The sequence below is a fragment of the Delphinus delphis genome, chromosome 5 (assembly GCF_949987515.2).
Source record: "Delphinus delphis chromosome 5, mDelDel1.2, whole genome shotgun sequence".
NCBI lineage: Eukaryota > Metazoa > Chordata > Mammalia > Artiodactyla > Delphinidae > Delphinus > Delphinus delphis.
This window is the reverse complement of record NC_082687.1, coordinates 8,160,856-8,187,377: the sequence shown is the minus strand read 5'-3', so window position 1 is coordinate 8,187,377 and position 26,522 is coordinate 8,160,856. Positions and strand designations below refer to the sequence as shown.

Here is a 26,522-nt window from a genome sequence, read left to right as displayed (position 1 = left end):
GTCGCCAAGGGCTTTATACCACCGCTCCATGGCACCTACAGAATTCCCCCCAAAATGAACTCAGGTACCGTTCAACTTTGCCAGCTAGAGACCGAGTGTAGAAAGGGACACTTCACCATCGGCAGGACAGACTCAAGGCACACGTTCCAAGCGAAGAGCTCTGTCCTTGCGCATCCCCTACATGACCACCTTCTCCCACCTTTCCTTCCCCGCCTCACCCTTTTTAATCCTTCCTACTGCTAAATCCTTTGGTCTGGGCAATGTTGTTGTCTTGCAATGGCAGACCTGCCCACTGCCCCCGGAAGCATGCTCTCTGGGGTGGTGGCCTTTTCTCAAGCTCGCTCCCCCAAGACCACAGGGGTTACTCGGGGATGGCATTCCTGTGGGCCCAGCCATTACAGGCTGCCCGAAACAGGGCCCCTCTGTCACTGACGTCCCCTCCGTGCCTAGCAGCTCCCCAGGTCACAGCTCTCAATAAACACACATAGAAAACAAGCTCACTCTCTTCTTCCCACTCATTAAAACTAAACCCAACTGGCACCCAGATTTAGAACGCACCTACCAATGAGAAAATTAAAAAGAGGGAGGCTCCCTCCCGCAGAATCTTTCCATTCAATGAGGCACTATTCCGCAGCTGCTACGCCGTTTGTAATTAACAGGCAAGCTTAACCAGCGACAGAAATTTCTGGACTCCGCTGCAATTTACACTAGAGCCTGGCTCATTCCAAATTTCAATTGCAAGCACCGGCTGGACTGCGTGGTCGAGCCCGAGAGCCTTCTTGGAACATCGCTGGCTGGAGTCGCTCGCCATCACTCGGCCCTGCCTCCCGGGAGGGAGCAACTGTGGGCAGATGCAGGCTGACCGCCCACCCGGCGCCAGGCGCTCTGGCAGGAGGGTTGGCTGGAAGGATGGCAGATGGCACTCAGGCGTATTCACCACGCTGCCATCTGCACATCTCTGCTATCGCTGGCCTGCAAGGGCTTCGGCTTCCTTTTTCACCTGCCATCCCAGGTCCCATCCTCTGGCCCCAGGTCTTAGGACCAAGGTGAGCCCTGAGGCACCTCTGGGCGGCTGGCCCTACCCAGAGGCGGCCTGACAGAAGGCAGGGTCACGGAGAAAACAGACAGGAGGGTGGGAGGACAGCGGCCTTCAGGGAGACCTCTTTACCATCTGAATCTCCTTCTTCAAGAACTACAGAACAGCAGGGAGTCACCTTTTCCAGGAAAGGAGCTGAGGTTTGGAAATACAGAGTCAGAGGGGAGGTAACGCCTCCTCCACCAGGTGTGTCTGGCTCCAGAGTCCCCCCCACCGTGGTGTCTCAGCAGGCGTTACCACAAAGATCTCCTGGTCCCCAAAACATTCCCTTCAAAGGCTGGCCAGGGTGGGTACAAGTCCTCCAGGATCACCGGTGTAAAGAGGGCCTTACGGGTCTCTTAAAGTGGGCCTTGAATGTAGACATTCCCCCCAGACAGGAGCACACCTTGGGCTGGGACCTGCCATCAACCCCCCTGCAGGCATCAGCTGTGAGATGCTGCTCTCAGCTGGGGAACAGGGCGTGCGTAGGCGCGCCACGCAAGACACAAGTGAGGTTTTACAGGAGGCGAAAAAGGACCGCGGTTTTTTCCAATATGAAAAATACTTTTTAAAGTCAAAAACCTTCCTGCCACTTCCGTAACAGCTGTTTATTTTAATTTTGTATTATATTCATCGGTTAAACACATAATGGTTAGGATTTACTAACTCAATTAATGAACTGGTGGCCCTGTGAACTGCATTTTTATTTCAGTGAACAACAGGATCTACTTACATTTGAAAACACGTAGTATGAGGTGCGTTGTACACAGAAAGGTGTACATACACGTGTGGCCCGTGCTACAGACCCCTTCCTAGAACTCCGCAGAGTCCAGGGCCCACAGCTTAGGAGCCCCTGGCTAGAACACTGGGCACTGCTCCAGGTGGGCAGGCCTGGGGCGGTGGCTTCTCAAGGAGGCTCTAATGAGGGAACCAGGAGGCAAAGAATGGGCCAGGAGCCCACAAATCCTGCTTCACGTACTTCACAATTTAGCCTTAAGACCAGCCCTGCAGCCCTTTATCCAAGGGTCAACATAAAAATGAATGATTACAAGTGAATACTGATACATGCTATGGGAGAGAATAACTATGAGAAAAGAGGGAGGCAGGCACAGGGGGAAAAAAAAAAAAAAAGCGCACCCTAATGCCAAACTGACTTTCCTAAAAGAACACAAAAGAATAAAATTCTCTAGACAAACCCCAGCAAGGCTGTTTTTCCATGAAGCTTGGGCCTCTTGATGTGATTTGGACTGAACAAAAGAGACAGCAAGTGACAAAGAAAACGGCACATGCTAGCGTGAAAAATACTACACAGTCACCATTTAAGACCCTACCTCATCACTTCTCACCAAAAGGAGAGCCTCCCTGAAAGGTCAACACTTGGTGAGGAAACCTTCGGCCAGCCTCGCCCGTCATCGAGGCTGCCTAGGTGCACTCACCTGGCTTGTTTCCTTCCCTCTCGTGGCCCAGCTGCCCCTTGGTGTTCAAACCGCACGTGTAAACTTCCCCATCCTCCAGCAGGAACACGGAGTGGCTTCCTCCGCAGGCCACTTCCTTGACGCTTCTGTCGGATACAAATCCACACACCTGTGGCTCGGCCACAATCCCTTGCAGGTTAGTGCTCATCCCAGGTTGGCCCAGAGACCAATATCCCCAACATAACATCGTTCTTGTCCTTCAGGGAGTCATGTAGCCTAGAAGAGAGCTTTGTAAGAAAAAAAAAAAGGTGCGGGGGAATCAGAAAAAAAAAATCACTTTAAGGAATAAACGTAATCAATTTTAAAGAAGCCCCCCCTTAATATTCTTCAGATACTTTGCATTTCAAAATAAAACATATTAATATTGCTGAAGGTAGTTATAATAATAATGCTATTTTTTTGTTTTAGTAAAAGTTTTAAAAAATGTCTAAAGAGGGCTTCCCTGGTGGCACAGTGGTTGAGAGTCCGCCTGCCGATGCAGGGGACACGGGTTCGTGCCCCGGTCCGGGAAGATCCCACATGCCGTGGAGCGGCTGGGCCCGTGAGCCATGGCCGCTGAGCCTGCGCGTCCGGAGCCTGTGCTCCGCAACGGGAGAGGCCACGACAGTGAGAGGCCCGCGTACCGCAAAAAAAAAAAACGTCTAAATAAATTTTGTGTAAAGGAACAGTGAACACAGACAGAATGTGGCTTTCAGATCACTGATGAAGAACTGAGTCCAGGAGCCTTGCTGAAACAATGTCTGCAAACCATGATGTCAATACCTGTTTTGAAACTACCCTCATGACTTCAGCTTGTCCTCTCTTGTTGCACCTTTCCTTTGAGTTTTCTGGTTTTGGGTTTTTTTAAACTAACTAATTTTGAACTAACTCACTCCTTTAGGTAGCCAACTGTTAACTTGCATAGTAGTAATTCACTACTCAAAACAAAAATTAGAAACGGAAAAAAAAAGCTATCTTCTCTGCCATTCCCTCTTACACATCCTTCAGGATCTGGGTCAAGCTTCAGTTCCTACCTGAGAGCCTCTGGGGACCATTCCAGCCCCAGTCAGCCTGCATCTCTCTGACACATCTACTATACGGCCTTGACTGGAAACTTCCTCTGTCTCTTATAACTTAACATCTCAGCCAAATTCTAATGGCCTCAGGCAGAGACCACAGCACGACACATACCTCTCTGATTTAGCAGGTGCTCAGTCAACCTGTGGCTGATTGATGACAGCTGACTACCCCAAAGTTTCACCACCATTTAAAAATTCATGCTTCCTTTTCATACAAACAACAACTAAAACTAGAACTACCATATGACCCAGCAATCCCACTACTGGGCATATACCCTGAGAAAACCATAATTCAAAAAGAGTCATGTACCACAATGTTCACTGCAGCTCTATTTACAATAGCCAGGACATGGAAGCAACCTAAGTGTCCATCGACAGATGAATGCATAAAGAAGATGTGGCACATATATACAATGGAATATTACTCAGCCATAAAAAGGAACAAAACTGAGTTATTTGTAATGAGGTGGATGGACCTAGAATCTGTCACACAGAGTGAAGTCAGAAAGAGAACAACAAATACCATATGTTAATGCACACATATGGAATTTTAAAAAGCAGTACCGATGAACCTAATGGCGGGGCAGGAATAAAAACACAGATGTAGAGACCGGACTTGAGGGCATAGGGTGGGAAGGGTAAGCTGGGACAAAGTGAGAGAGTGGCATGGACATATACACACTACCAAATGTAAAATAGATAGCTAGTGGGAAGCAGTTGCATAGAACAGGGAGATCAGCTCAGTGCTTTGTGACCACCTAGAGGGGTGGGATAGGGAGGGTGGGAGGGAGATGGAAGAGGGAGGGTATATGGGGATATATGTATAGCTGATTCACTTTGTTGTACAGCAGAAACTGACACAACATTGTAAAGCATTTATACTCCAATAAAAAACATGAAAAAAAATGTTATTCTGAGTTAAATGCAATCATGGGAAGGAAGGGAGGAGAGATAAGATGCAAACTAGGGATGGGGGGCGGGGAACAACAGACATTTAAAAAGAGCAGCAAGATCACAGTCTAGTCATAATTTAATTTCCCCAATTTGCTCAGCTGCTGTATTTGTACTAACTACTTTCTTCATTTTTAATGTTTCATGAGTTTGTCTTATCTCTCCTACCAATAATTACATAAACACCATAGTGCTTACTATACCGCAGTCACTGTACTAATAAGCATTTTGTATCATTGTCTCATTTCATCCTAACAACTCTGTACCCTAAGCACTATTGTTAGCCTCATTTTCAGATAAAGCAAGGCTCAGAGAGATTAAGAAGCATGCTCAAGGTCACAGAGCTGGAAGGCACACAACCAGGCTACGAGTCTAGGCCTGAAGCCAATGTGCATGCTCTTATCCACTGGGCTACACGGCCACCCAAGCAGATCTATACATCACCTACTAGAGCAAGAGCACACACCAAAGAAACGTATGGAGTGATGTAGTCAGTATACAACACAAGAGGTCTTAGAAACTTGAAAATAAAGGTGCCCTCAGAGAGTGAAAGTAGTCAGAATTAAGAGATAAAGGATGAGATTAGGCAGCTGAGGCATTAAGCCATCCTCTTAACCAGACAAATACAATGTGTCTAAAAATATGGCATTAAGAGCTGGACTTCCCTGGTGGCACAGTGGTTAAGAATCCGCCTGCCAATGCAGGGGACACGGGTTCGAGCCCTGGTCCGGGAAGATCCCACATGCTGCGGAGCAACTAAGCCCGTGCGCCACAACTACTGAGCCTGCGCTCTAGAGCCCGCGAGCCACAACTACTGAGCCTGCGCTCTAGAGCCCGCGAGCCACAACTACCGAGCCCACGAGCCACAACTACTGAGCCTGTGCTCTAGAGCCCACGAGCCACAACTACTGAGCCCACGAGCCACAACTACTGAGCCTGTGCTCTAGAGCCCGCGAGCCACAACTACTGAGCCTGCGCTCTAGAGCCCGAGAGCCACAACTACTGAGCACACGAGCCACAACTACTGAGCCTGTGCTCTAGAGCCCGCGAGCCACAACTACTGAGCCCACATGCCACAACTACTGAAGCCAATGCGCCTAGAACCCGTGCTCCACAACAAGAGAAGCCACTGCAATGAGGAGCCCTTGCACCGCAACGAAGAGTAGCCCCCACTCACCGCAACTAGAGAAAGCCCGTGCGCAGCAACGAAGACCCAATGCAGCCAAAAATAAATAATTTATTTTAAAAAAAAAAAAAGGCCTTTGGGACACAATCAAAGCCTCACTTTAGATAGGACAAAGTATTTCTTTTAAAAAAAATAAAAGAAGCTCTGATTGTATGTTTACATACGCAAAGGTCTATAAACAATGCTGACGCCAGCTTTATTCGTACTAAACAAAAATGGCAACAACCCAAATGTCCATCAACATGGACACTACTCATCAATAAAATACAATGGAACACATTCATCAATTAAAAAGGGCCACGACTGAAATGCACTTAATGTAAGAGAAAGCTGCAACCCAATGTGGTATGACCTTTCTGAAGAATGAAGGTTAGTTTAAAATAAATTCCTCAAAGGTGTTAAGGACTGCCCTTTTGTCTAATCTCTCTCCTCAAGTCCCTCTTTATCTGGTAACAAACCCTACGCCCTCCTGCACAAAGGTGAGCGTGACCCTGGCCAAGCCAGTCAGAGAAGGCCACCCTTAAGCCACGAGAGGTTCACACTCCCAACTGGGCCAGAGTCCTCCCCCATTAAGTCCCATGGAGCTCTGATGGAAGACTGCCTCTTGCCTCTGAAGGTAACTGTAGCTGCTGGAAGCTCCCTTCCCTGTCACACAGAGGATACCTGTAGGACATTGGGAAGCTACCAGCCAGAAAGGTTCAAAGACAGGAGACAGAGAGAGTCCCACTGATGCTGACTGAGCCTTGGATCTCCTCTTGCCTAGGGGCAGCACCCTGACCTTCACTCTTCCTGAGTACAGTTGTGTTTCATTACTCATGAATTCCATACTTGTGAATTGCCTACTCACCGATATTTACTTGTAACCTCAAAGTCAATACTCGGAGCCTTTTTGCAGTCATTCCCAGACATGTGCAGAGAGGTGAAAAATTTGAGCCACTCTCTGTGCACGTTCCCAGCTGAAGTCAAACAGGATGATGCTCTACCCTCTTGTCTCAACTCTCACGCTGTAAGCAAGTGATCTTTTTGACTCTACTTGGTGCCACAGTTCTCATACTTTTATATTGTTCTGTTGGTGATTTTGCTGTTTAAAATGCCCCCCAAGCACTGGAGCTGAGCACTGTCTAGTGTTCCTAAGGACACGAGGGCTGTGATATGCCGCACAGAGAAAGTACCTGTGATAGATGAGCTGCGTTCATGCGTGAGTTCCAGTGCGGCTGGCTGTGAGTTCAATGCTAATGCAAAAAAGAGGAAATTCACGGATCAGTACATGTGGCCGCTCTGGAAAGTGCTAAAGTAACATCTATAGTGCATAATGAAGCTACAGAAGAGATAGAAAAGCCACTGAATATCTGGAGATTCATGAAATGATGCCTGATTGTAGCGTGTAGTAGACAGCACTGCTGTGAGGCTGAAAGCCAAAGAAACTTGCTGTCACGTTACCCAGGGTCAGGAAAATGTTAAAAAAAAACTCTTCCTGACTAGTGTTTTATGATAAAGAAATACTGTATAGAGTTAATCATTTGTAAGAAATAGGCATCAAATAAGGTGTCTAAAAAGAAACACACTTTTTTCTAGATTTTTTTTTTTCTTTTGGCTCCACCACAAGGCTCGTAGGATCTTAGTTCCCTGACCACGGATCGAACCCGGGCAGTGAAAGCACAGAGTCCTAACCACTGGACCACCAGGAGATTTCCCCCCAGAAACACACTTAAACATATATGAAACAAGGTTACGTATTCATCTGTTGACCAGAGGCTCTTAGCAGGAACCTAACTAACCCTGTGTTTCCCCAGGAGCAATGGCTCAGTCTTTATTAATGTGGTGTTCTCAGCAACTTCATAGAACTTAACTACCACGAAAAATAAGAATCACCTCTATGCAGTCTAAGAAGTCCCTTCTTTGTCTGCTTAAGAAGGAATGTCTGAATTGGATTTGTCACTCGAAATTTAAAAAAAACTCCTACCTGATAATATTAACATTACACTATTGATAACAACAGCAGGTAAGGCTTCATTTGAGCTTATACTGAGTGCACTTTTCTACGTGGTTCACAGATACTAAATCATTTAATTTTCTACGAGGTAGGTACGGCTCTTATCAACTCAAATTTGTAGATGAAGAAAGTGAAGACAAAAAGAAAAGAGAATGAAGAAAAAGAAAGTGAGACAGAAAGTGCTGAAGTGACTTGACTAAATCACACAACGAGGCAGTGGCAGAGCTAGGATTTAAGCCCAGAGAATGTGCTCTTGACTAGTGTGCTACACAGTAAGGAGTCTAGGAAATGGACAGCCAGTCAGAACGTCCCAATACCTCCAGCTGTCCAGAGAGAAAGGGTACCATAACCAGTCAAGCTGACTATCTGATCTGCTAAGTAATTACTGCCCAATAATGGAGACGGGGAGATCAGACTTCATAACATTCATCATTACGTTTACCCAGCCACTTGCACTGCTTAGATTCCATGATTAATACGCAATCTTAAGTAACTTGGTTTCCAAGGCAGATACTACTACGGGGAAAGAATACTGTGCCCAGCTGTCCAGCATCCCAGCCTTCTTGGCATTTCTACTTCTCATTGTTAATTTGGCATCCTGGATCTATCAGTTTCTTATAAGTCTGTTTAACATGATTCAGTCCTTGAGCGTCAGCTGAACTCTGATGCTCTGGCCAACTGCAAGCCTGGGTAAGCAGCCTGAGGTACGGCCTCATCCCTGACTGACTAGTAGAAACCATTTATGAAAAGAGATAAATAGGGCTATTGTTAAAATCCTGCCCACATGAATTACAGTCATGCAATCTTCAAGTAGTCAAATGAAAACTACTTATTCAAAAGACGCAGACATAGAGAACGGACTTGAGAACACGGGGAGGGAGAAGGGTAAGCTGGGACGAAGTAAGAGAGTGGCATGGACTTATATGCACTACCAAACAGTAAAATAGATAGCTAGTGGGAAGCAGCCGCATAGCACAGGGAGATCAACTCGGTGCTTTGAGACCACCTAGAGGGGTGCGATAGGGAGGGTGGGAGGGAGGGAGACGCAAGAGGGAAGAGATATGGGAACATATGTATATGTATAACTGATTCACTTTGTTATAAAGCAGAAACTAACATACCATTGTAAAGCAATTATACTCCAATAAAGGTGTTAAAAAAAAACAAAACTATTTATTCAGAGGTCACTAAATAGCAACCACAGAGAAGATGTATTCCTATCAAAGAATTATTAACCCTAATTGGAGATACGGTCTAGCTCATCACGGCGCCCTGCCAAAAGTAGAGGAGGAGGCACCCAAAGCGTCTAGCTTTCAGGAGAGAAGTTCAGTGCGTTGAAGAGAAGTCAGATATTAATTCAGCTTTCACTTCAAGTACACTCTGGTGGAACCCCCGAACCTAGGAGCTGCTGGTGTCCGTGAATTTTAAGGTCTGTCTCTGGCAATGTTCTTCATCACTGGGCATCTGGATCTCCTGGGTCCTCTCACCCATTTTTCCTCACTCACCATCTCTCCCTTGCTTCTAGAGGAGTAGAATCTTTCACTTCCCTTCAAAACACACAATTATAAAAGGTGCTACAGGAGAATACAGGACGACACACCGGCTCAGCACCCGCACCCGCCACCTTGGCTGTCCTGGGCCACTTCAGTCCGGCCCCTCCCTTTCCTGCCTCTTATCTCCCCGTCGCAAAACAAAAAGAAGAAAGATGGACCTTCCGTTCCTTCCCTCCATATTACATCTCGTACTTTTCCCAGCCCTTCTCCTCATCTATTTTTGGTAAAAGACACAGGATAATGTTAGCAGGGCTTAAGGGTCAAAAGGACCAAAGTTCAAGCCCCAGAGTGACCACGTGCTAGCTGTGAAACCTTGGGGAAGATATTGAAACACTCGAAGCCTGGTTCCTGTCCCTAAAGTGGCAAGAAGAGCAACAGGACTGTTGTGAGGACCAGCGACAGGATGTGAGTAACGAGCGCTTAGCACGGGGGCCCGGCACTCAGTGCAGGCGGCCGGTCGCTGTCCACAGCTGCAGCACCTGCTCTAGGTGCAGGACTCTGCTCTGGGTCCTCAGCACGCAGGGAAGCTCCCCAGCGGGCTGGGGTGTGACTCCCTCCTTCCTGTGCTTAGCGTCTGCTGTTCCGCCAGATGTGCGCTAGGGCAAGGCGGCGCTACCCCGGCTGGCATAACTCACACGTAGGAAAGTCGAGGTTGCAAGGACAAAGTGTTTTGTATGTATTTCCTTTTCAATTCTGGGGAGGCCAAGCGGGGAGGGGGGGGTAGATAAATCTCCTTTTATCAGTCCTAGAGAGCTGAATGCTAAAACACAAGCTGCAATTCCTAAACTTTGTCTTACTAATCAGACTGTGCAAACATCAGCCTAACAACTGATTCTTATTTCTCTGAAAGTCACTAAAACCTAACTAACACTCAGGCAGGACTTCTAATCTCATTTACGATAGGGATAAGCTTTGTTTCACATAAGCTCAGAAGCCTTTACCTAAATGGTGTACGGGGAAGGGAGGGTCTTTTCCAACAGCAGGGAAAGAGAATGTCCCAGGCTTCAGTGCTGCGCAGGCACTCCCCAAATCCAAGCTTTGAATAAATCTGGAGCCAAAACTCCAATGCAGAATTAACTCCAGTAACAAAGAAGATGTATTCTCATGACATACTTTATTGCCCAAAGTTTACTACCACAGGCGGAAACGGCACACAAGGCAGAGAGAAGTTTTCAACAGTGTGAATCCACTCCTTGCTGGTTTCTCTCTTTCCCTTCAGCTGGACTTTGGTCCTCTGACCCTTTTAGCCAACACAGGAAACATTCCTACCCCTCCCCTGATGATCCCTGCACAGGTGGGGTCTTCTTTCCTACCTGGTGTTGGGCTTTGTACAACTAGAAGAATGATCTTTCCATTGTCTGCATAAGGCTCCGTCTGCCTTCAGAAAAAGACACCTGACCAGACTGGCAAGAATTAAAAAGTCTGGCGGTGCCGAGTCAAGGATATAGAGCAACCAGGACTCTGACCCGCAGCTGGTGGGAGTGTAAGTTGGCAGAACCACTTTGGAAAACAAGTGGGCATGAGTTCTAGTGAAGATGAAGCTGTAAATACCCCACGGCACAGTAATTCCATTCCTAGGTACACGACCAGCACGGTCCAGCTTATCAAGTATCTACAGTGCTCCTTCGATCTGCTGAGCCCTGGAGATACAGAGATGAGTAAAACCTGGAAACTGAGAACTCTGTGATGGAAATGTTCCATGTCTGTACTGTCCAGTGTGGTGGTCACAAGCGACAGGTGTCTCCTGGGCACCTGAGAGGTGCTTAATGTGACTGAGGAACTGACATTTTCATTTCATTTCATTTTAATTATTTTAATATCAGTAGTCACACATAGCTCGTGGCTATCCTACTGTACAATGCAGCAAGAAACTCAGGAATATATGCCCCAAGGTATATGCACGAGAACATTCATTTCAGGATTATCTGAAATATACAGAACAGAGACAACCCAAGCGTCCATCTGTAAGGAAACGGATGAGCTGCAACACATAAGTAAAACAGAATGCTGTACAGCAGTGGAAGAGCAATGACTTCCATCCACAAACATCCGTGCAGCTAAATCTGAATAATGGCGTTGAGGAGGGGAAAAACTCACAGAAGAATTCAGAACGCAATGCATCTTTACAAAGTCCAAACACAAGTAGAACAAGTATTTGGAGATAAAAACATTAGTGGTGCTAAAGCTATGAAAGAAAAGCAAAAAAAAATGATCAATACAAAGACTGAGAGAGACCTGTGTATATGTGACAAGGAAGGGGACCTTCTGGAAGGAGCACAAAGGGAGCTTCAGTAGCGCAGCTGATGTTCCGCTTCTGTCCTTTTATTGTTGTTTGGAGAACATGTATTACACATACTGTTTTATGCTTTCAGATACTTCACAGTCTTTTAAAGAACGAAAAGTACTATTGAGGTAAGATCACTGCTTCTTGCATCTCACCCACCAATTCCCCATCCATGAGCAGACTGAGAGCTTCTCCATGTAGGGAACCAGGTTTTACTCATCCGTGTATCTCCCGTCCCCAGCATAACAAAGGAGCGCCGCAGGTGCTTCGTAAGTGCCTAGAAAACTGAACCCGAATCTGAGAAAACCAGATCTCCCACCATCTAAAGTTGTTAACAGTTTTGTTTGCCCGGTTCCGTTAGATACACATTCCCTAAGCAGTAACAAAAAAACAACAGTGTATTTCCTCCATTCTCAGTGTGCTCTCCCCTCACCACACTTTAGCGGATCTGAAAGCAGAATGCCTTCTACGATCCAAGCTGTCATTAAATAATGGTGTTTCTCAATGCTAGCATCGAGGAAGGGAAGCTCCATGAAGGAAGGACTGAGCCTCTTTGTTCATTTCTCTACCCCTAGAGACTAGACTAGTGTCTGGCACAAGGGAGGGCTCAACCGATGCTTGTTGAATGAAGAAAAAGTAATAGTTACTATTACTGCAAGCCTACCGTGTGTCTGAATCTGTGCTAAAAACCTTACATAGATTATTTAATTTGCCCTTTACTGTAACCTCAAGACTTAGCAAGGTTAAGTCACTTGACCAAGAGCATGTAAATAAGTATTAGCTGTGGTGGACACTTACTTAGTTTAAGTGGCAAAGGCAGGATTCAAATCTCATCTCCCAGACTCCAAAGTCCACGCTCTTAAACATGATGTTATACCACCACTTAAATAAAACAAAGCCAAGCTATACTCCTTCTCCAATTTTAAAAACAAATGTTAAAAGAAGAACGTTGCACATAGTAAGTGAGCTCACATTAGCTGAATCACTGGCGATGTTCGTGGGTAACTACAGCTACAACCAACCTGTGTAAGCCAGAGACAGGAGGGATGCGTGAGGCCACCTCAACAGAGTTAGCCAGGCTTTCCTCCACATTCACCAGAACTTACAGTGAGTCTAGTTCACTTACTGGCTCACACACAGAAACACACGCCCCTGACACCAGCAAGTGCTGTTTCTAAATGTGGTAAATGTCTAAAGGGGGCAGAGTTATATCATCAAAGGGGTCATCTTATTAAAGAGACCTTAAAAATCCATTTGATCCAACCTCCAGGCAAGAGACTGACATTCCTAACCTCATTTTAATGGCAGCTGAAGTTAACTTTGGTCCTCTGAGAAGTTACTGGTTGAATCCAAGACAAGAAACTAGGTCTCCTACTTCCTGGGCTCACTTTGTTCTCTTCACTCCGTCACAGTGAAAGAAATCAGTAAGGATTTGTTAAGGTCCCTCTCTAGGCAGCTATACTAATCCGAGCCCTTTACGTAGATTATCCTGTTTAATCTTCTTATCTCTTCTGTGAGTTAGATATTATTCCCAAGTACAAGATGAGGAACCTGAGGTTCAGAGAAATTAAGTAACTCACCACAGGTCACACACACTTGGCATCTGTACTTAAGCCAGAATGGTTCCACCTCACACTGCAGATCTGCAAGTTAAAGAAAAAACAATTAACATTAATACAGAATGCTACAAAGTGCTTTCATGTTATTGAAAACAAAATGAAAAGCAAACTTCTGAAAATAAGAATATCTTTAAATTATGCAAGCTTGAATATTCCCCCAACATTGTATCTCAGGACTGGAGTTTAGTTAAACACCAATAAGATAACCACTGACCAACTATGAAGATGTCACCTCTAAACGTGAAGTTACAGTCAACTGGACAGTCAGCTCAGTTGGTTACAGCATGATGCTAAAAGTGAACTCAGAGACGCACCTTTAAAAATTCCTAGCGTTTGTAGTAGATGTGAAAATAAAGTTATTTTAAAACCTCCCGTTTAGGTTTAAAAAGATGCATTTTTGAAAAGTAATTCACTTTTTTCCTCCATTTTTCCATGTACCACACACATTATAGCTTATTTTGCTACAGCCGTTTTGATGTCTTTCTCGACTTTCCTTCCTTCTCATCACCGCATCCTCTTTCATGCAAAACAAGATGGGACTATCTAACAGGCACCTTAAGTCTCTCAAAAGAAAAGTACAGTACTGCATGATTCTAAGATACTAGCATAATAATTTTCTTTCTATGTAAGAAGCTGCCTTTCAATTTGGGGACTATTACTTCTATTTCTGAGACTGCAGCAAAACTATCTTGTATCTCCAGTAGTGGTACAACTCTCATTATGTATTTTTTTAAAGTTTTAAATTATTATGCAAATCTTAGGAAATTTAAATCTGTTACTCGGAATGAAATGCTTTCACCAATGGCTCCAACCACACCATTTGGAACATTTTGGAATCTCTGTTTCTTTTTTCAAAAATAAAATCCCAACTACTAACTGGAAAAGTAAAACTGCCTGCTAACCAACTGTGTTTCTTTTTTTTCATGCCAAGGGAGGAGTTCTGCCAAAGAGATTTCAAGTCTTCCTCCTTGATTCCTGCATCCTTTCTCCAGAAGGTTCCTAGCCTCCACGCGGTCAACGATGTGTAATTCATCGGTTTTGCTTTAAAAGGGCGTTAAGTACACTACTCCTCTTTCCTGGTTTATAATGCCACCCCCTTACCCCCCAGGGTAAAGGAAAGTAGGAAAAGGGAGAGCTACACAGTAATCTGCTACTAAAACAAGACAGCATCTCTCTCCAGAGTCACTGCATTTAAAAAGGGTGTTAATCCTCATTTTATTTCACTTTTCTTTCTCCTCAGTCTGGAGTTAAAAAAGCAGCTCACTCGATGTTATCAAATCATCAGATGAAATGTTCTAGAAATAGCCTCCTATTTGTGGAAAGAGTCAGGAGACACAAAAATGGAAGAGAGCGCTTGAACCGTCTTTCCTAAAGCATTCCGTGCGTAATGAATGCAAAAGCAAAATCCTGGAAGGCTTAGCTCTGAATTTAAGGTACTTCCAGATGGGGCTAATTAAAAAGCTAAAGTAAAACGGAATCACAAAACAACCAGAAACGCTGATACACCAAAAGCAAAGTTCAAATACACATATCCCGGAGCCCGGGGCGCATACCCCGAATCAGTGCACAGCTGCTTTAGGTGCGGTCTCTACAGCCCTCCCCGGCTCGTCTGTTTCAGGTTACACAGGCTAGTCTCGGTCGGCTGCCCGGTGCGCCCACTCCACACATCCGCAGATGACTCAAAGCGCCACCTGCCCCCGCACGCCCCAGTTCCTGACACCCCCGCGCCCGTCCGCGCACTTACGTGTCCACACACACACACACGCACACACACGTGTCCGCACACACCCTCGCCCCGGCTCCGCCCAGGAGGCGGACTCCGGACAGGCAAACCGAGCCCCGCCTCGGTCAGGTGGGTGGCGCTGTCACCGCGGCCGCCGAGCCCCCCGTGTCCCCAGCGCCAACTCCTCGCGGCCGCCGGGGTTCCCCCAAGCGCACAGGCCTCGGCGGCTCCCACTGCGCGGGGCAGAGTCTGCGCCCCTCGCCGCAGCGGTGTCGCCGAAGCCCCGGAATTTAAATAGGGGCGGGCGGGGAGGAAGGGGAGGATCCTCTTTTTGACTTTCGGCGTCGCAGTTCCTCCCCGTCCGCAGGCAGCCGAGTCGGGGTGGGGGACGCTCCAGTCTCTGGAGCGGCTTCCGGCCTCCCCGGGCGCTAGGGCTCTGTAGGTCACAGGGAGCGCCCCGAGGACGCCGGGGAGGCGCGCGCGAGGCCCCCGCGCGCCCGCGCCCCGCAGGCACTGCAGGCGCCGCGCCCAGACCTCCGCGCGCGCCCTGCCCCGGGCTGTCGCGGGAGGCGCCCCGCAGCCGCAGCGGCAGCCGCCCCTCCGAGAGCCGCGCGCGGACCGCCGTGCCGCGGCGCGGCTCCGCGGTGCCCTCCTTCCTGGAACCCGGCCCCCGCGCCCCGCGCACCTCGGCGGCCGCTGAACCGCCGCGCGGGATTCCGACGGTGACGGCTCCACCGACCCGGCTCAGGGTTTCTCCAATTTCGGCGTCACAATAATAAGGAAGTTTCCCCGCAAGCCTGCGGGCGGCGGAATGTGCCGGGTGAAGGATGGCGCGCACGGCCAATGGGCGCCCTTCTGGGGCGGGCCCGCACCCCCGGCGGCCGCGGCGGAGCCCGAGGCGGGGCGGCGAGGTCCGCGGGCGGGAGGCGGGGAGAGGCCCAGGCCCGGGAGGGCGGAGGGGGCGGGCCGAGCTGAGGGCACCGGCGGGCCTGGCGAGAGGACGGCCGGGCAGGTGTGTGTCGGCCAAGAGCCGACTGCAGGATGCAGAGCACCCGCGCCGGAGGCGGACTGCTTTTCACTGGCGGGCAGGGGAACGAGACGGATCCGCGGTTGGCTTTCCCGGTTCTGAGCTCTCAGTCTTATTAAATTTGTGCAGAGGTGACCAAAAGCCTTGGGCACGGCGGGGAAAACCTAGAGGGGGGCAGTTGAGGCGGAGTTCTCAAGCGTCGTATTCCATCCACGGTGAAGGAGTCTTGTTCCACTCGCCTTTGGAGGACTGGAGGAAGCGCCGAGCCGAACGCCGGGCTGCGCGGGAGGAGAAGCGGGAAAGAGGTCGGCGCTTTCCTGGGAACCTCGTGGAGAGCTGGGGTGGAACAGGAGAGCGGCGCCGCGGCAGCGACGGGGGGCTTGGGGAAGACTGGAGCGCGGTGGCGGGGGGAACGTGAATCTTCTCGTCTGAAAGACACCCTGCGGCCTGAAGCCCAGTAACGGATGGAGAAGTTTGTCCTCGCACACTTTCCCTGGCACTGAATGTCAGCGCTTCCTTCTCACCCTCTCCGAGGTTACAGGGCTTTCCGAGCTCCCCTGGTCCATGTCTGATGCAGATAATCTTGTGAAGAAGACATTCTCACAAAGGTGACCTCCTGGGTTTACTCCACCCCACCGCCGCTTCTCCTCTGTAATTTGCAACACAGAAGCAGAATGCTAAGAAAGTACTACTTTAACCCAAAGGAATGACTTTACTCGGGCACGAATGTCTGTAACCGGCCATTTGAGCCGGGAAGGTCCTTCGAGGCCAGATTCTTCCCCAGGAGGCCCGAATCAGGTCAGGTCAGGTCTGCAGTTATCTTCTCTTGAGAATGTAACAGATTGACCAAGCAGAAAAGAAGTTTGGGGAAGTAGTGTATCCTGGGGACGGGGCACTGTTGGCTGGCATATGTGTTCTCAGTGACATAAGCAGGTTGTCAAACGCTCCTGAGACAAGAGAAGAAAGCAAAATCTCAGTTACCAGGAAACTGGCGGACATATAAGAAAACGATTCCAACCTTTGAAGTCTGAATCACACTGGACCCTTAAGAAACACTGGGAACAACAAGATTAGCACAATTTCCTTATGCTCCAGAGATGTGGCAGTTTCACAAAAGTCCACGTCTCTCACAAAGACATAATCCCAACTCAGAGATGGTATCACCAAAAAGAACTGGAGGAATGGCCAAAGACAAGTCATGGGAAGGGGGGTTCCTCTTGGTTGAGAAGGAGTGAGATTGTATTTTAATGTGTCATCAATTTGTATTTTCACTTGTAATCAGTCAGCATTTAGGTCAATATCTCTGGCCCACGGCTCAGGTGTTTTTCATATGAAATGTTGTCTTGAGGAGAAACTTGCTTATCAAAGACTTAAGTCTGGAGTTGAGATAGGAGTGATGTCTAAATTACAAACTGAGGTACTCTAAGCATCCTTACCAAATAAACAGGCAGAAACCTGGGAACTTACTCCTGTGCAGAACAATCAGTGAAGATACACAGTACTTCATTTTATTTTCTTCATTGAACCAACATAAAACGGCAGTTTCCTTAGCGAGCATGTCCTGCCCCATTTACCAAAATGGCTTTAAATGGCCCCAGCAACAATAGTCATAATAGCAGATATGTTAACTGGCTTGAAGAGGCCATGGTTTACTTTTTCTTTCCATTTCTATAGCTGTCTTCCATCCATTTCTTTCTGACTTCCACATGTTCCCTAACAAATACACTGTATATTGAGCATCTACTATAATACCAAGCCCTGTGGATACATTGGTGAGCAAAACGGCGCAGTCCCTGTTACCTTGGAGGGGGAGGCAAACATTAACCAAATACCATACCAAGGGTTAGATAGTGGCTAATCACGAGAAATTTTATAAAAGAAAAACATTCATGTTAAAAATAAAATATTTAACCCCAACAAGAACTGTAAACAAAATTGAGCTCCAATTAATGCTATGTATGCTGAAGTATTTAGGAGGAAGTATCTGATGTCAGCAACTTATTTTGAAATGTATATTTTAAAAGATGGATTGGGGCTTCCCTGGTGGCACAGTGGTTGAGAGTCCGCCTGCCGATGCAGGGGACACGGGTTCGTGCCCCAGTCCGGGAAGACCCCACATGCCGCGGAGCGGCTGGGCCCGTGAGCCATGGCCGCTGAGCCTGCGCGTCCGGAGCCTGTGCTCCACAACGGGAGAGGCCACAGCAGTGAGAGGCCCGCGTACCGAAAACAAAACAAACAAACAAAAAAGATGGATTGAAGGATGGATGAAGGGATGGATAGATATGTGATAAATCCAGTACAGCAAAATGTTAAGTATAGGTTCTATGTGGTGGGTAGATGGTGTTCACTGTACCTTACTTCTTACTTTTCTGTGTGTTTGAAAAGTTTACATTAAAAAATGTTGGCAAACCCAAAATAAACCAATAAATAAACAGTGTGATAAATTCTAACCCTAACCCTTGACAGGCAGAAGGGATCCCGTGGTCGTGGTCCAGCACTGGGCAGACGAGGAATCCCCAGCGACAGGGGCTAATTCCCAGGGCTGCTGCACCTCCAGTGGAACAGACAGCGATGTGCTCCATTCTTCACATCTCCCTTCTTGAAATGCATGTGTCTGTTTTTGAACTGAAAGAAATTCAGTGCAGTAGGAACACTGTTTAATAATTATTGTTCTCTGTGTTTACCTATTTGCACGGCAGACAAACGTCACTTGGTAAATTTACACAGGGACAGACTTCTGGTATCAGATTAAACATGTGGGAAGAAGGGGAATTCCCTGGCGGTCCAGTGGTTAGGACTCAGGACTCAGCAGCTTTCACTGCAGTGACCCAGGCTCAATCCCTGGTCAGGGAACCAAGATCCCGCAAGCCCCACGATGCAGTCAAAAATAAACCAAAAAAACCACCAAAAAACAGGTAGAGAAAAAACCAAGTCAGCCACAACACTCTGTCTTACAGGCATACTTTTGAAGAATAGGTGTCTTCATCTCTAGGAAGGGAAAGCTCTGATTATTTAACAGGTAATGGGTATGCACCCTGTAAAGCTACACAATCACAACGGTGTTTCTTGGTTCCCCGTGGGCCCCCAACAAATTACTCATTGTGTCAGTCAATACTCAAGGGGAAAATTGGTTGTAAAACATTTTCCACATTTTTTTGGTTGCTTCATACACCTTATCTGAGAGGCCTATATATTCCCAGGATAAACTATCTAAACTTATTGAAAACCGTCCTGTAATACACAGCATTAATTTGTTAATGTGAAAAATAACTTGGAAGAAAGATATGGTAAATCAATATTGCCATCAATCAAATAATCATTAAGTATTTATTGAATGTCTTCTACATGTAGAGCTGCTGGGCAAGAAGCATCATTCCTGACCATAAAGATCTTACAGCCATTATGACTATTCCTTTGTTTTTCTTGAAACTATTCATAGTTCAAGTTTGCATTGGTTGTTCTTATCTTACCGTCTCATTTGGATGAGACACAAGCACCTTACCTTAAATATAAGAAACTCACTAGCATCATACAGGTTGAAATTAATTAACATTAACAAGGTTGGATGGTTGAGCACTTCCTAAGAAAGTTTGTAGGGCGAGCTTTGGGTTGTCCTGGAAGATTGCATGAAATAGAGCCTTGTAGCAATGCATAGTTGATGCTGCAATGAGTGTGGTGTGTTAATACAACATTTTCCTTAATCCTAGCAGAGGCATCTGCAGGATGTTGCCTGATTTCTCCCTCTCATTTTTAGTAAGTAAATCTATACTTTTAGCACACTCCAGAAGAAATAAGTAATCAAGGGGGTTCTGTCTGTAGTTGATATATACTATAACATAATGTAATTTACTTAATATGAATCTGTAAAAAAAATGAAACAGTATTGTTTGTGTTTCCAAACTTTACGGCTCCCCTTTATATAAAGGGGAACTTATAACAGTTATTTAACTTTCTATTGGCCTTTGGCATTTTGTTTTCATCCTACATGTGGGTAAAAGTTCAGTGAAATCAGCCATTATATTTACTTTCAAGTTGTGGACCAACAAACTGTTCTTGCCTTATACTATAGTATCTTACCTTGTAGATACTACAGCTGATTCTGTTTCCCTTTTTCCAATGGCTTTTGAAAGCTTAGAGCAAAATGTATGTCCCATCTGTACAGAATCTTATTGCATGCGTTTTGAGGAGTAACCTCATTTCAAGGTTCATTTTAACTTTGCTATGTCATTTTCCCATTGTACTCATTTTCTTACCTAATTAAAAAAAAACAACCTGTTTTTCTCTTTACAAATGGAATAAATATATACTATATAAGATGTTTAAAATGTGTATAAGAAAAAAGAAAATAAAAACCATCTGGTCTTTCACCACCCATTTTTAGTTCTTAATATTCTGTCATTTCTCCATGCATGTATGCGCATTTCTAAAAGTGGTTCATTTTATACATAATATTTAACGCCATGTTTTCAGAAGTTAACAATATATTAAACATCTTCAATAGATTTAAATACTATTTTACAACCGCATTTTAAACAATTGCAAATATCCACAAAATAGATATACTATAACTTAACCAATTTCCTGCTTATTGCATGTTTAAATTATTTTCAGTCCTTTGCCATTATAAACAATAGTGAAACACAGCCATACATGGTGAACATAGCTAAATGTTTGCCTTCACTCTTGATTACTTCCTTTAGATAAATTCCTGAAAGTGGAATTGCCAGGTTAGGTAGAAGGCAGACTCTTTAAGGCTTTGTAGTGTATTGCCAATTCTTCCTGACAAACAATAACACTAGCTAAATACACACACAATGTCTGAGTGGCCTCTGCTGAATCCCTTCACCAGTAATGAGGTTGTTTTGTTTGGGTTTACATTTTTTCTTTTTTTAACTGTACTAATTTTGTAAGCCACCTTAGGTATCAACTAGAACATGTGGGATATAAATAAAACAAAAAAATCTTCTAGTAAAATCTTAAAATTAGCTTAGCTAAGAATGTTAAAATTACCTTAAAATTAGCTTAGCTGTTTCTAAATATTCGTATCAAAAATTACCTACATGCATAAAAATGTATTATTGGAGTTGTTGGTCCTTTGCTGAAATTCTGTTTGATGTCATGTGATTCCCACAGTCCTTCCACACATTTGCCAAAAATAAAAGATTCCAAAAGGAAGTCTTGTACAAACTCACACTGTTGTTAATCTTTTCAATCTTCAGTGCACATGCACAAGCCAATGACAATGAGTTGATGGTTCACCAAGTTTCACAGAAAACTGAAAAGCAGACAGAGTGTCAGAATTTGTGTCATCCTGCAATGGTAGCCAGAGAACGCACTTCATTGTCCATTTCTGAAAAAGAAAACTCAGTGTACTGATTTATAACATCCACTGTGGTCTGATCACCTGTGCCATTAATCACCTTGTTATGGGTAGCAGTATGTCCCAGGCATTATCAAAGAAATTGTCCGTACTGACCAACCATCAGGTAGGCACGTACTTTGAGTTCTTTTGTCGCCTTTAGGGGTAGGTTTGTACTATTCCATCCAAGTTCTTATCTGGTTCCCTTTTTAATTAACTGGATAAAATTTCAAGGTAAGTGTATACTTGTCAGGCTAGAACCAAACAAAATGACCTGCTCTGTACCTGGAGTGAAACATATACCCTGGGTCTTATTAACATTATGTTCTGATGAAATGTACTGATGTTTCTGAGGGTAAATGTTAGGGGGTGTAGTGGATTAAATAGTTTCCCTCCAAAATTCATGTCTACCTATAACTTCAGAATGTGAACGTATTTGGAATAGGGTCTTTACAGGTGTAAATCATTTCATTAAGATGAGGTCATGCTGGATTAGGAAGGCCCTAAATTCAACAACTGGTGTCCCTATAAGAAGGCGGTGTGAACACACAGAGACACACAGGTAAAACCTTGTGAAGATGGAGATAGAGACTGGAGTGATGTATCTACAAGCCAAGGAATGCCAAGTAACCACCAGAAGTGAGAAAAGAGGCATAGAGAAAAGATGCTTCCTCAGAGCTTCCAGGAGGAACCAACTGCTAACACCTTGATTTCAAACTTCAGCCTCCAAAAGTGAGATAATATCAATACATTACTGTTGTTTTAAGCCATCCCGTTTGTGCTACAAAGGTAAGTAAGTTGCTACAAAAAGCATCTGTAACAAGCTTTTAATGTAGTCTAGCTATGGCATCTTGTCACCAGGATGGCTGCCAGGACTGACTGACTGACCTGGCATCTTAGACCAGAGTTCCCTTCCTCTGAGAGTTTCACGTGTGTTCTTCCCAAAGTGCCAACTCAATCAAAAAGAATGCCATTTCCAAACTAACAAAGTCTATTCTTTTTTTTTTTTTAAGAAGATGTTGCAGGTAGGAGTTTATTAATTTTTGCTGTGTTGGGTCTTCGTTTCTGTGCGAGGGCTTTCTCTAGTTGTGGCAAGCGGGGTCCACTCTTCATCGCGGTGTGCGGGCCTCTCACTATCGCGGCCTCTCTTGTTGCGGAGCACAGGCTCAGTAGTTGTGGCTCACGGGCCTAGCTGCTCCGCGGCATGTGGGATCCTCCCAGACCAGGGCTCAAACCCATGTCCCCTGCATTAGCAGGCAGATTCTCAACCACTGCGCCACCAGGGAAGCCCACAAAGTCTCTTCTTAGTCAGGATATGTGGGGAGCTGTACTCCCCAGCTAGATTTCCTAACAAGCATTGACATCTCTTTGTGAGCAAATGTAGGTTAGCCAAATCTGTTTTACAAAGTGCCTCTTTCCACGTGATATTTTGTTACAATATCAATCAAGTCATAGTTCCATATCAGTTTCACTCAGAAAGCATATAAATTATAGAAGACTGAACTTATACAAGCCTTGACTTTGATGAAATTCTAGTCTTTTCTAAAACAAATGCTTCTATTTTCCTTGATATTGCAGCAAAGCAGGTACCCTTTATGATTCGACTATAATAGTAGAAACTGAAAATTGTTTAAATTTATTTTATTCTCTTATTGAATTAATATTTATCCCATAAAGCAAGGCTCTGAATGTTAAACTTCATGACTATGGAGAGGACCCAGGAAAATCAATCATAACTATAGGAAACTTCATCAACTACAAACCTAGTCCACTCCTTTATATTATTAAAAGGAAATCTTGACAATAATAATTTTTATTTTTTTAAAAGTCAACATTCTATTGCAAAACAAAATGGAAACTCTTCATTTTTATCTGTACAGAGACGGAAAACCAGTTACCTAAATAAATCGCTTACGAAAGAGACTCTGACCCCAGATCAGCCTCTGAAGCATTCAATGGACTTGGTAAATCTAAGCTACGTTGAGATTTAACTACAGAAACATTTTACTTAGAGATCAACTAGGCAACTCTTGATGATTTATTTTACTGGAAAAAAAAATAGCTGCTGCTAATTAGAAGCTACCTAACCTGCTGTATAAAAAAATAAATAAAATTAAATTAAAAAATTTAAAAAAAGCTAATACTAAACTTTCTTTGGGTTATTTGTATGGAAATATGTTAATATAAATGTTTCAGACATTACATGAAATTCCTAAAAATCTTATATGTTCTGGTATAATGTTATAAGTCATAATTCTAGTTATTATTTTAAAATGTATATCTCAGAAATAACTAAATTTCCTTGTCAATTGCATTATTATGAACTTTCATCAAATCTTTAACTGTGGGCATTTTTAAGTCTTTTGTCATTTACAGACAGTTCTGGGTGTACTCTGATGCTTTCGCAAAAATGTTCCTATAAAAGAGTTTCATCTTCAAGGAATTCATGGAAAAGACTCTGACAAGTACAGGTTTCTGGTAACTGACTCTACTGCTGAACTGAATGAATAAGCATTCTCAGAACTCTAATGGAAAACTGATGAACTCATAAAAGTGCTAACAAAAGATTAAGATAAAAAAAATTAATTACATGGGGCTGAGTGAACTGATGAGGATGATTATAATTTTCGTGACTTTCTGTTTGAATAAAAAAAAGTAATGCGACAATGGAAAAAAATGAGATATTTTAAACGATTATTATTCTGTTTGTGTTGACCTTGTGGGTTTGGGATTCATAGGGGTTATAGTGAATAAAAGAAGTGTCTACTTCTCCAAAAAAAAAAAAAGCCACCTAAGCTTTCTATGCCTCAGCTTTGAAAAGAGATTACCAATGATAATCATTTATTGAGTTATACTTTAATATTCACTTTGTGGAAATACTAGTATTTGTAATATTAGAAAACCCCTTTAAAAAACATAGATGAGGGACTTGTCTGGTGGTCCAATGGTTAAGACTCTGTGCTCCCAATGCAGGGGGCCCGGGTTCGATCCCTGGTCAGGGAACTAGATCCCGCATGCCACAACTAAGAGAGCCTACATGCTGCAGCTAAAGATCCCACGTGCCGCAAACAAGACCCGGTATAGCCAAATAAGTAAATAAATAAATATTTTTTTAAAAAGAAAACCCAGGGACTTCCCTGGTGGTCCAGTGGGTAAGACTCTGAGTTCCCAATGCAGGGGTTCCGGGTTCAATCCCTGGCTGGGGAACTAGATCCCACGTGCATTCTGCAACTAAGAAGCCCGCATGGAGCAACGAAGATCCCATGTGCCGCGATGAAGACCCAGCGCAGCCAAAATAAATTAATTAAATAAATAAATATTTTTTAAAAAAAGAAAATAAAATTTCTTCATCCATTTTTTAAAAAATAGATGAAGTATTCTGTAAAACACCAAAAAAAGAATCTTTTAAAGAACACATTGTCAGCAAATAAAATAACCCTCAACAGAACAAAAAAACTCTGCAGCTGCTTTGCAAGCTGGTTCTAGAAGCACAAGAAGCCCTGAAATGGGTCTAGTAAGGGAAAAGAGAGGCAGGAATTAGCAGTACTGTGCGGCAGCAAAAGAACGACTGTGGAGTTTTCATGTGTTGCCCTTTCTTTTTTTTTTAATTGAGGTATAGTTAATTTACAATTTAGTGTTAATTTCAAGTGTACAGCAAAGTGATTCAGATATATATATGTACATATGTACATGTACATATATATTCTTTCTCAGATTCTTTTCCCTTATAAGGTTTTACAAGATATTGAGGGTAGTTCCCTGTGCCACTCAGTAGGTTTTTGTTATTTTCTGATTTTATATATAGTAGTGTGTATATGTTAATCCCAAACTCCTAATTTATCCCCCCCTGCCCCTGCTATCCCCTTTGGTAACCACAAGTTTGTTCTCTATGTCTGTGAGTCTATTTCTCATGTGTTGCCTTTTCTGCTTCCTCTTGCCCTTTGCCTGCCCTCTTCCACCCTCTGATACCCCATAGGAGTAGAGCATGATTCTTAACTTTCTTTTTTGATCTTCTACCCTTTTGAGAACCTGATGAAACTTATACACTGTCACCACAAAAACGGTGCACATACTCACATAATTAATAACTCACATAAGAGTTATTAACAGTGCATATACTCACATAATTAATAACTCACATAAGAGTTGATAATGACTCACTTAAGACTTCTAAGAGTAGCTCGGCAGGCATTCTAAGAGTGTTCATGGACTCTTTGCCTCACCCACTTACCAAATCTAAGAACACGATAAGCACATTCATACTAAAATGCAATAAGGCTTAATACTTGGCCATTCTCTCCCAGAAGGGAGTTTTAAGTGAGGTGACTTCACCTCTGATATAACGGATCTAAGTGATATAAACATCACTGGACAATGTGGGAGCTGCATTTTGCCTCCTAAGGGCCCCTTCCTGAAGCCCCAAAATCAAACCCTCATATAAGGTAAACTTAATTTTGGATGCCCTCCCTGGAACCCAAGCAAAATATATAAAATTGACTCATTTTTCCCCCAGAAATTAATTCCCTTTCCAATGCCTTCGTAATCTAGATTCAGAATCTTGGAATTTCTTTGATTCTCAATTCTTCTCCCCTCATCTAGTCATTCATCAGAAACCACCACTTTTCCTTTGTAATGTCTTTCACATCCATCTCTTCCTCTATATGTTAGTTTCCTATTGCTGCTGTGACAAATTACCACCTACTTAGTGGCTTAAACAACACAAATTTATTCTCTTATAGTTCTGGAAGCCAGAAATCCTAAATGAGTCTTACAGGGATAAAATCAAGACGTTGGTAAGACTGATTCCTTCTGGAAGCTCCAGAGGAGAATCTGTTTGTAACCTCTTCCAGCTTCTAGAAGTTGCTCACATTCCTGAGCTCGTGTCCACATTACTCCAACCTCTATTTCCACAGTAACATCACCTTCTCCTAACGTTGCCCACCCCGCCTCCCTCTTATAAAGACCCTTGTCCTTACATTGGACACACCCAGATAGTCCAGGGTAATTTCCCATCTCAGGATCATTAATCACATCTGCAAAGTCCCTTTCACCATATAAGAGAACATATTCACATGTTCTGGGCATCAGGACACGGACACCTGTGGCAGGGCCATTATTCAGCCTTCCATACTCTACATCACTTCTTTCTCAACCCCAGTTTAGGTCCTTATCTGTATCCCTGGACTACTTCAACATTTCCCTAACTGCCTTTTCTGACC

At 44.4% G+C, this 26,522-nt stretch overlaps 1 protein-coding gene across 7 annotated transcripts in view; it reads right to left on the bottom strand.

Moving 5' to 3' along the window:
* Positions 1-26,522, bottom strand: part of HERC3 (HECT and RLD domain containing E3 ubiquitin protein ligase 3) — a 192,953-nt gene that overhangs the window by 123,470 nt on the left and 42,961 nt on the right. For 5 of the 7 annotated variants that reach the window (XR_009519485.2, XM_069540670.1, XM_069540672.1 and 2 more), the window contains 4 exons: positions 15,603-16,891; positions 13,156-13,218; positions 6,918-6,977; positions 2,512-2,777 (listed from right to left, as the gene is read on the bottom strand). Coding sequence is in view for 5 of the 7 variants with exons in the window: in XM_069540670.1 (XP_069396771.1) it covers positions 2,512-2,737 (226 nt within the window). In the remaining 2 variants the exon portion in view is untranslated. The remainder of the gene's footprint in view (positions 1-2,511; positions 2,778-6,917; positions 6,978-13,155; positions 13,219-15,602; positions 16,892-26,522) is intronic. The other 2 variants (XM_069540671.1, XM_060011976.2) reach the window with 2 other exon arrangements.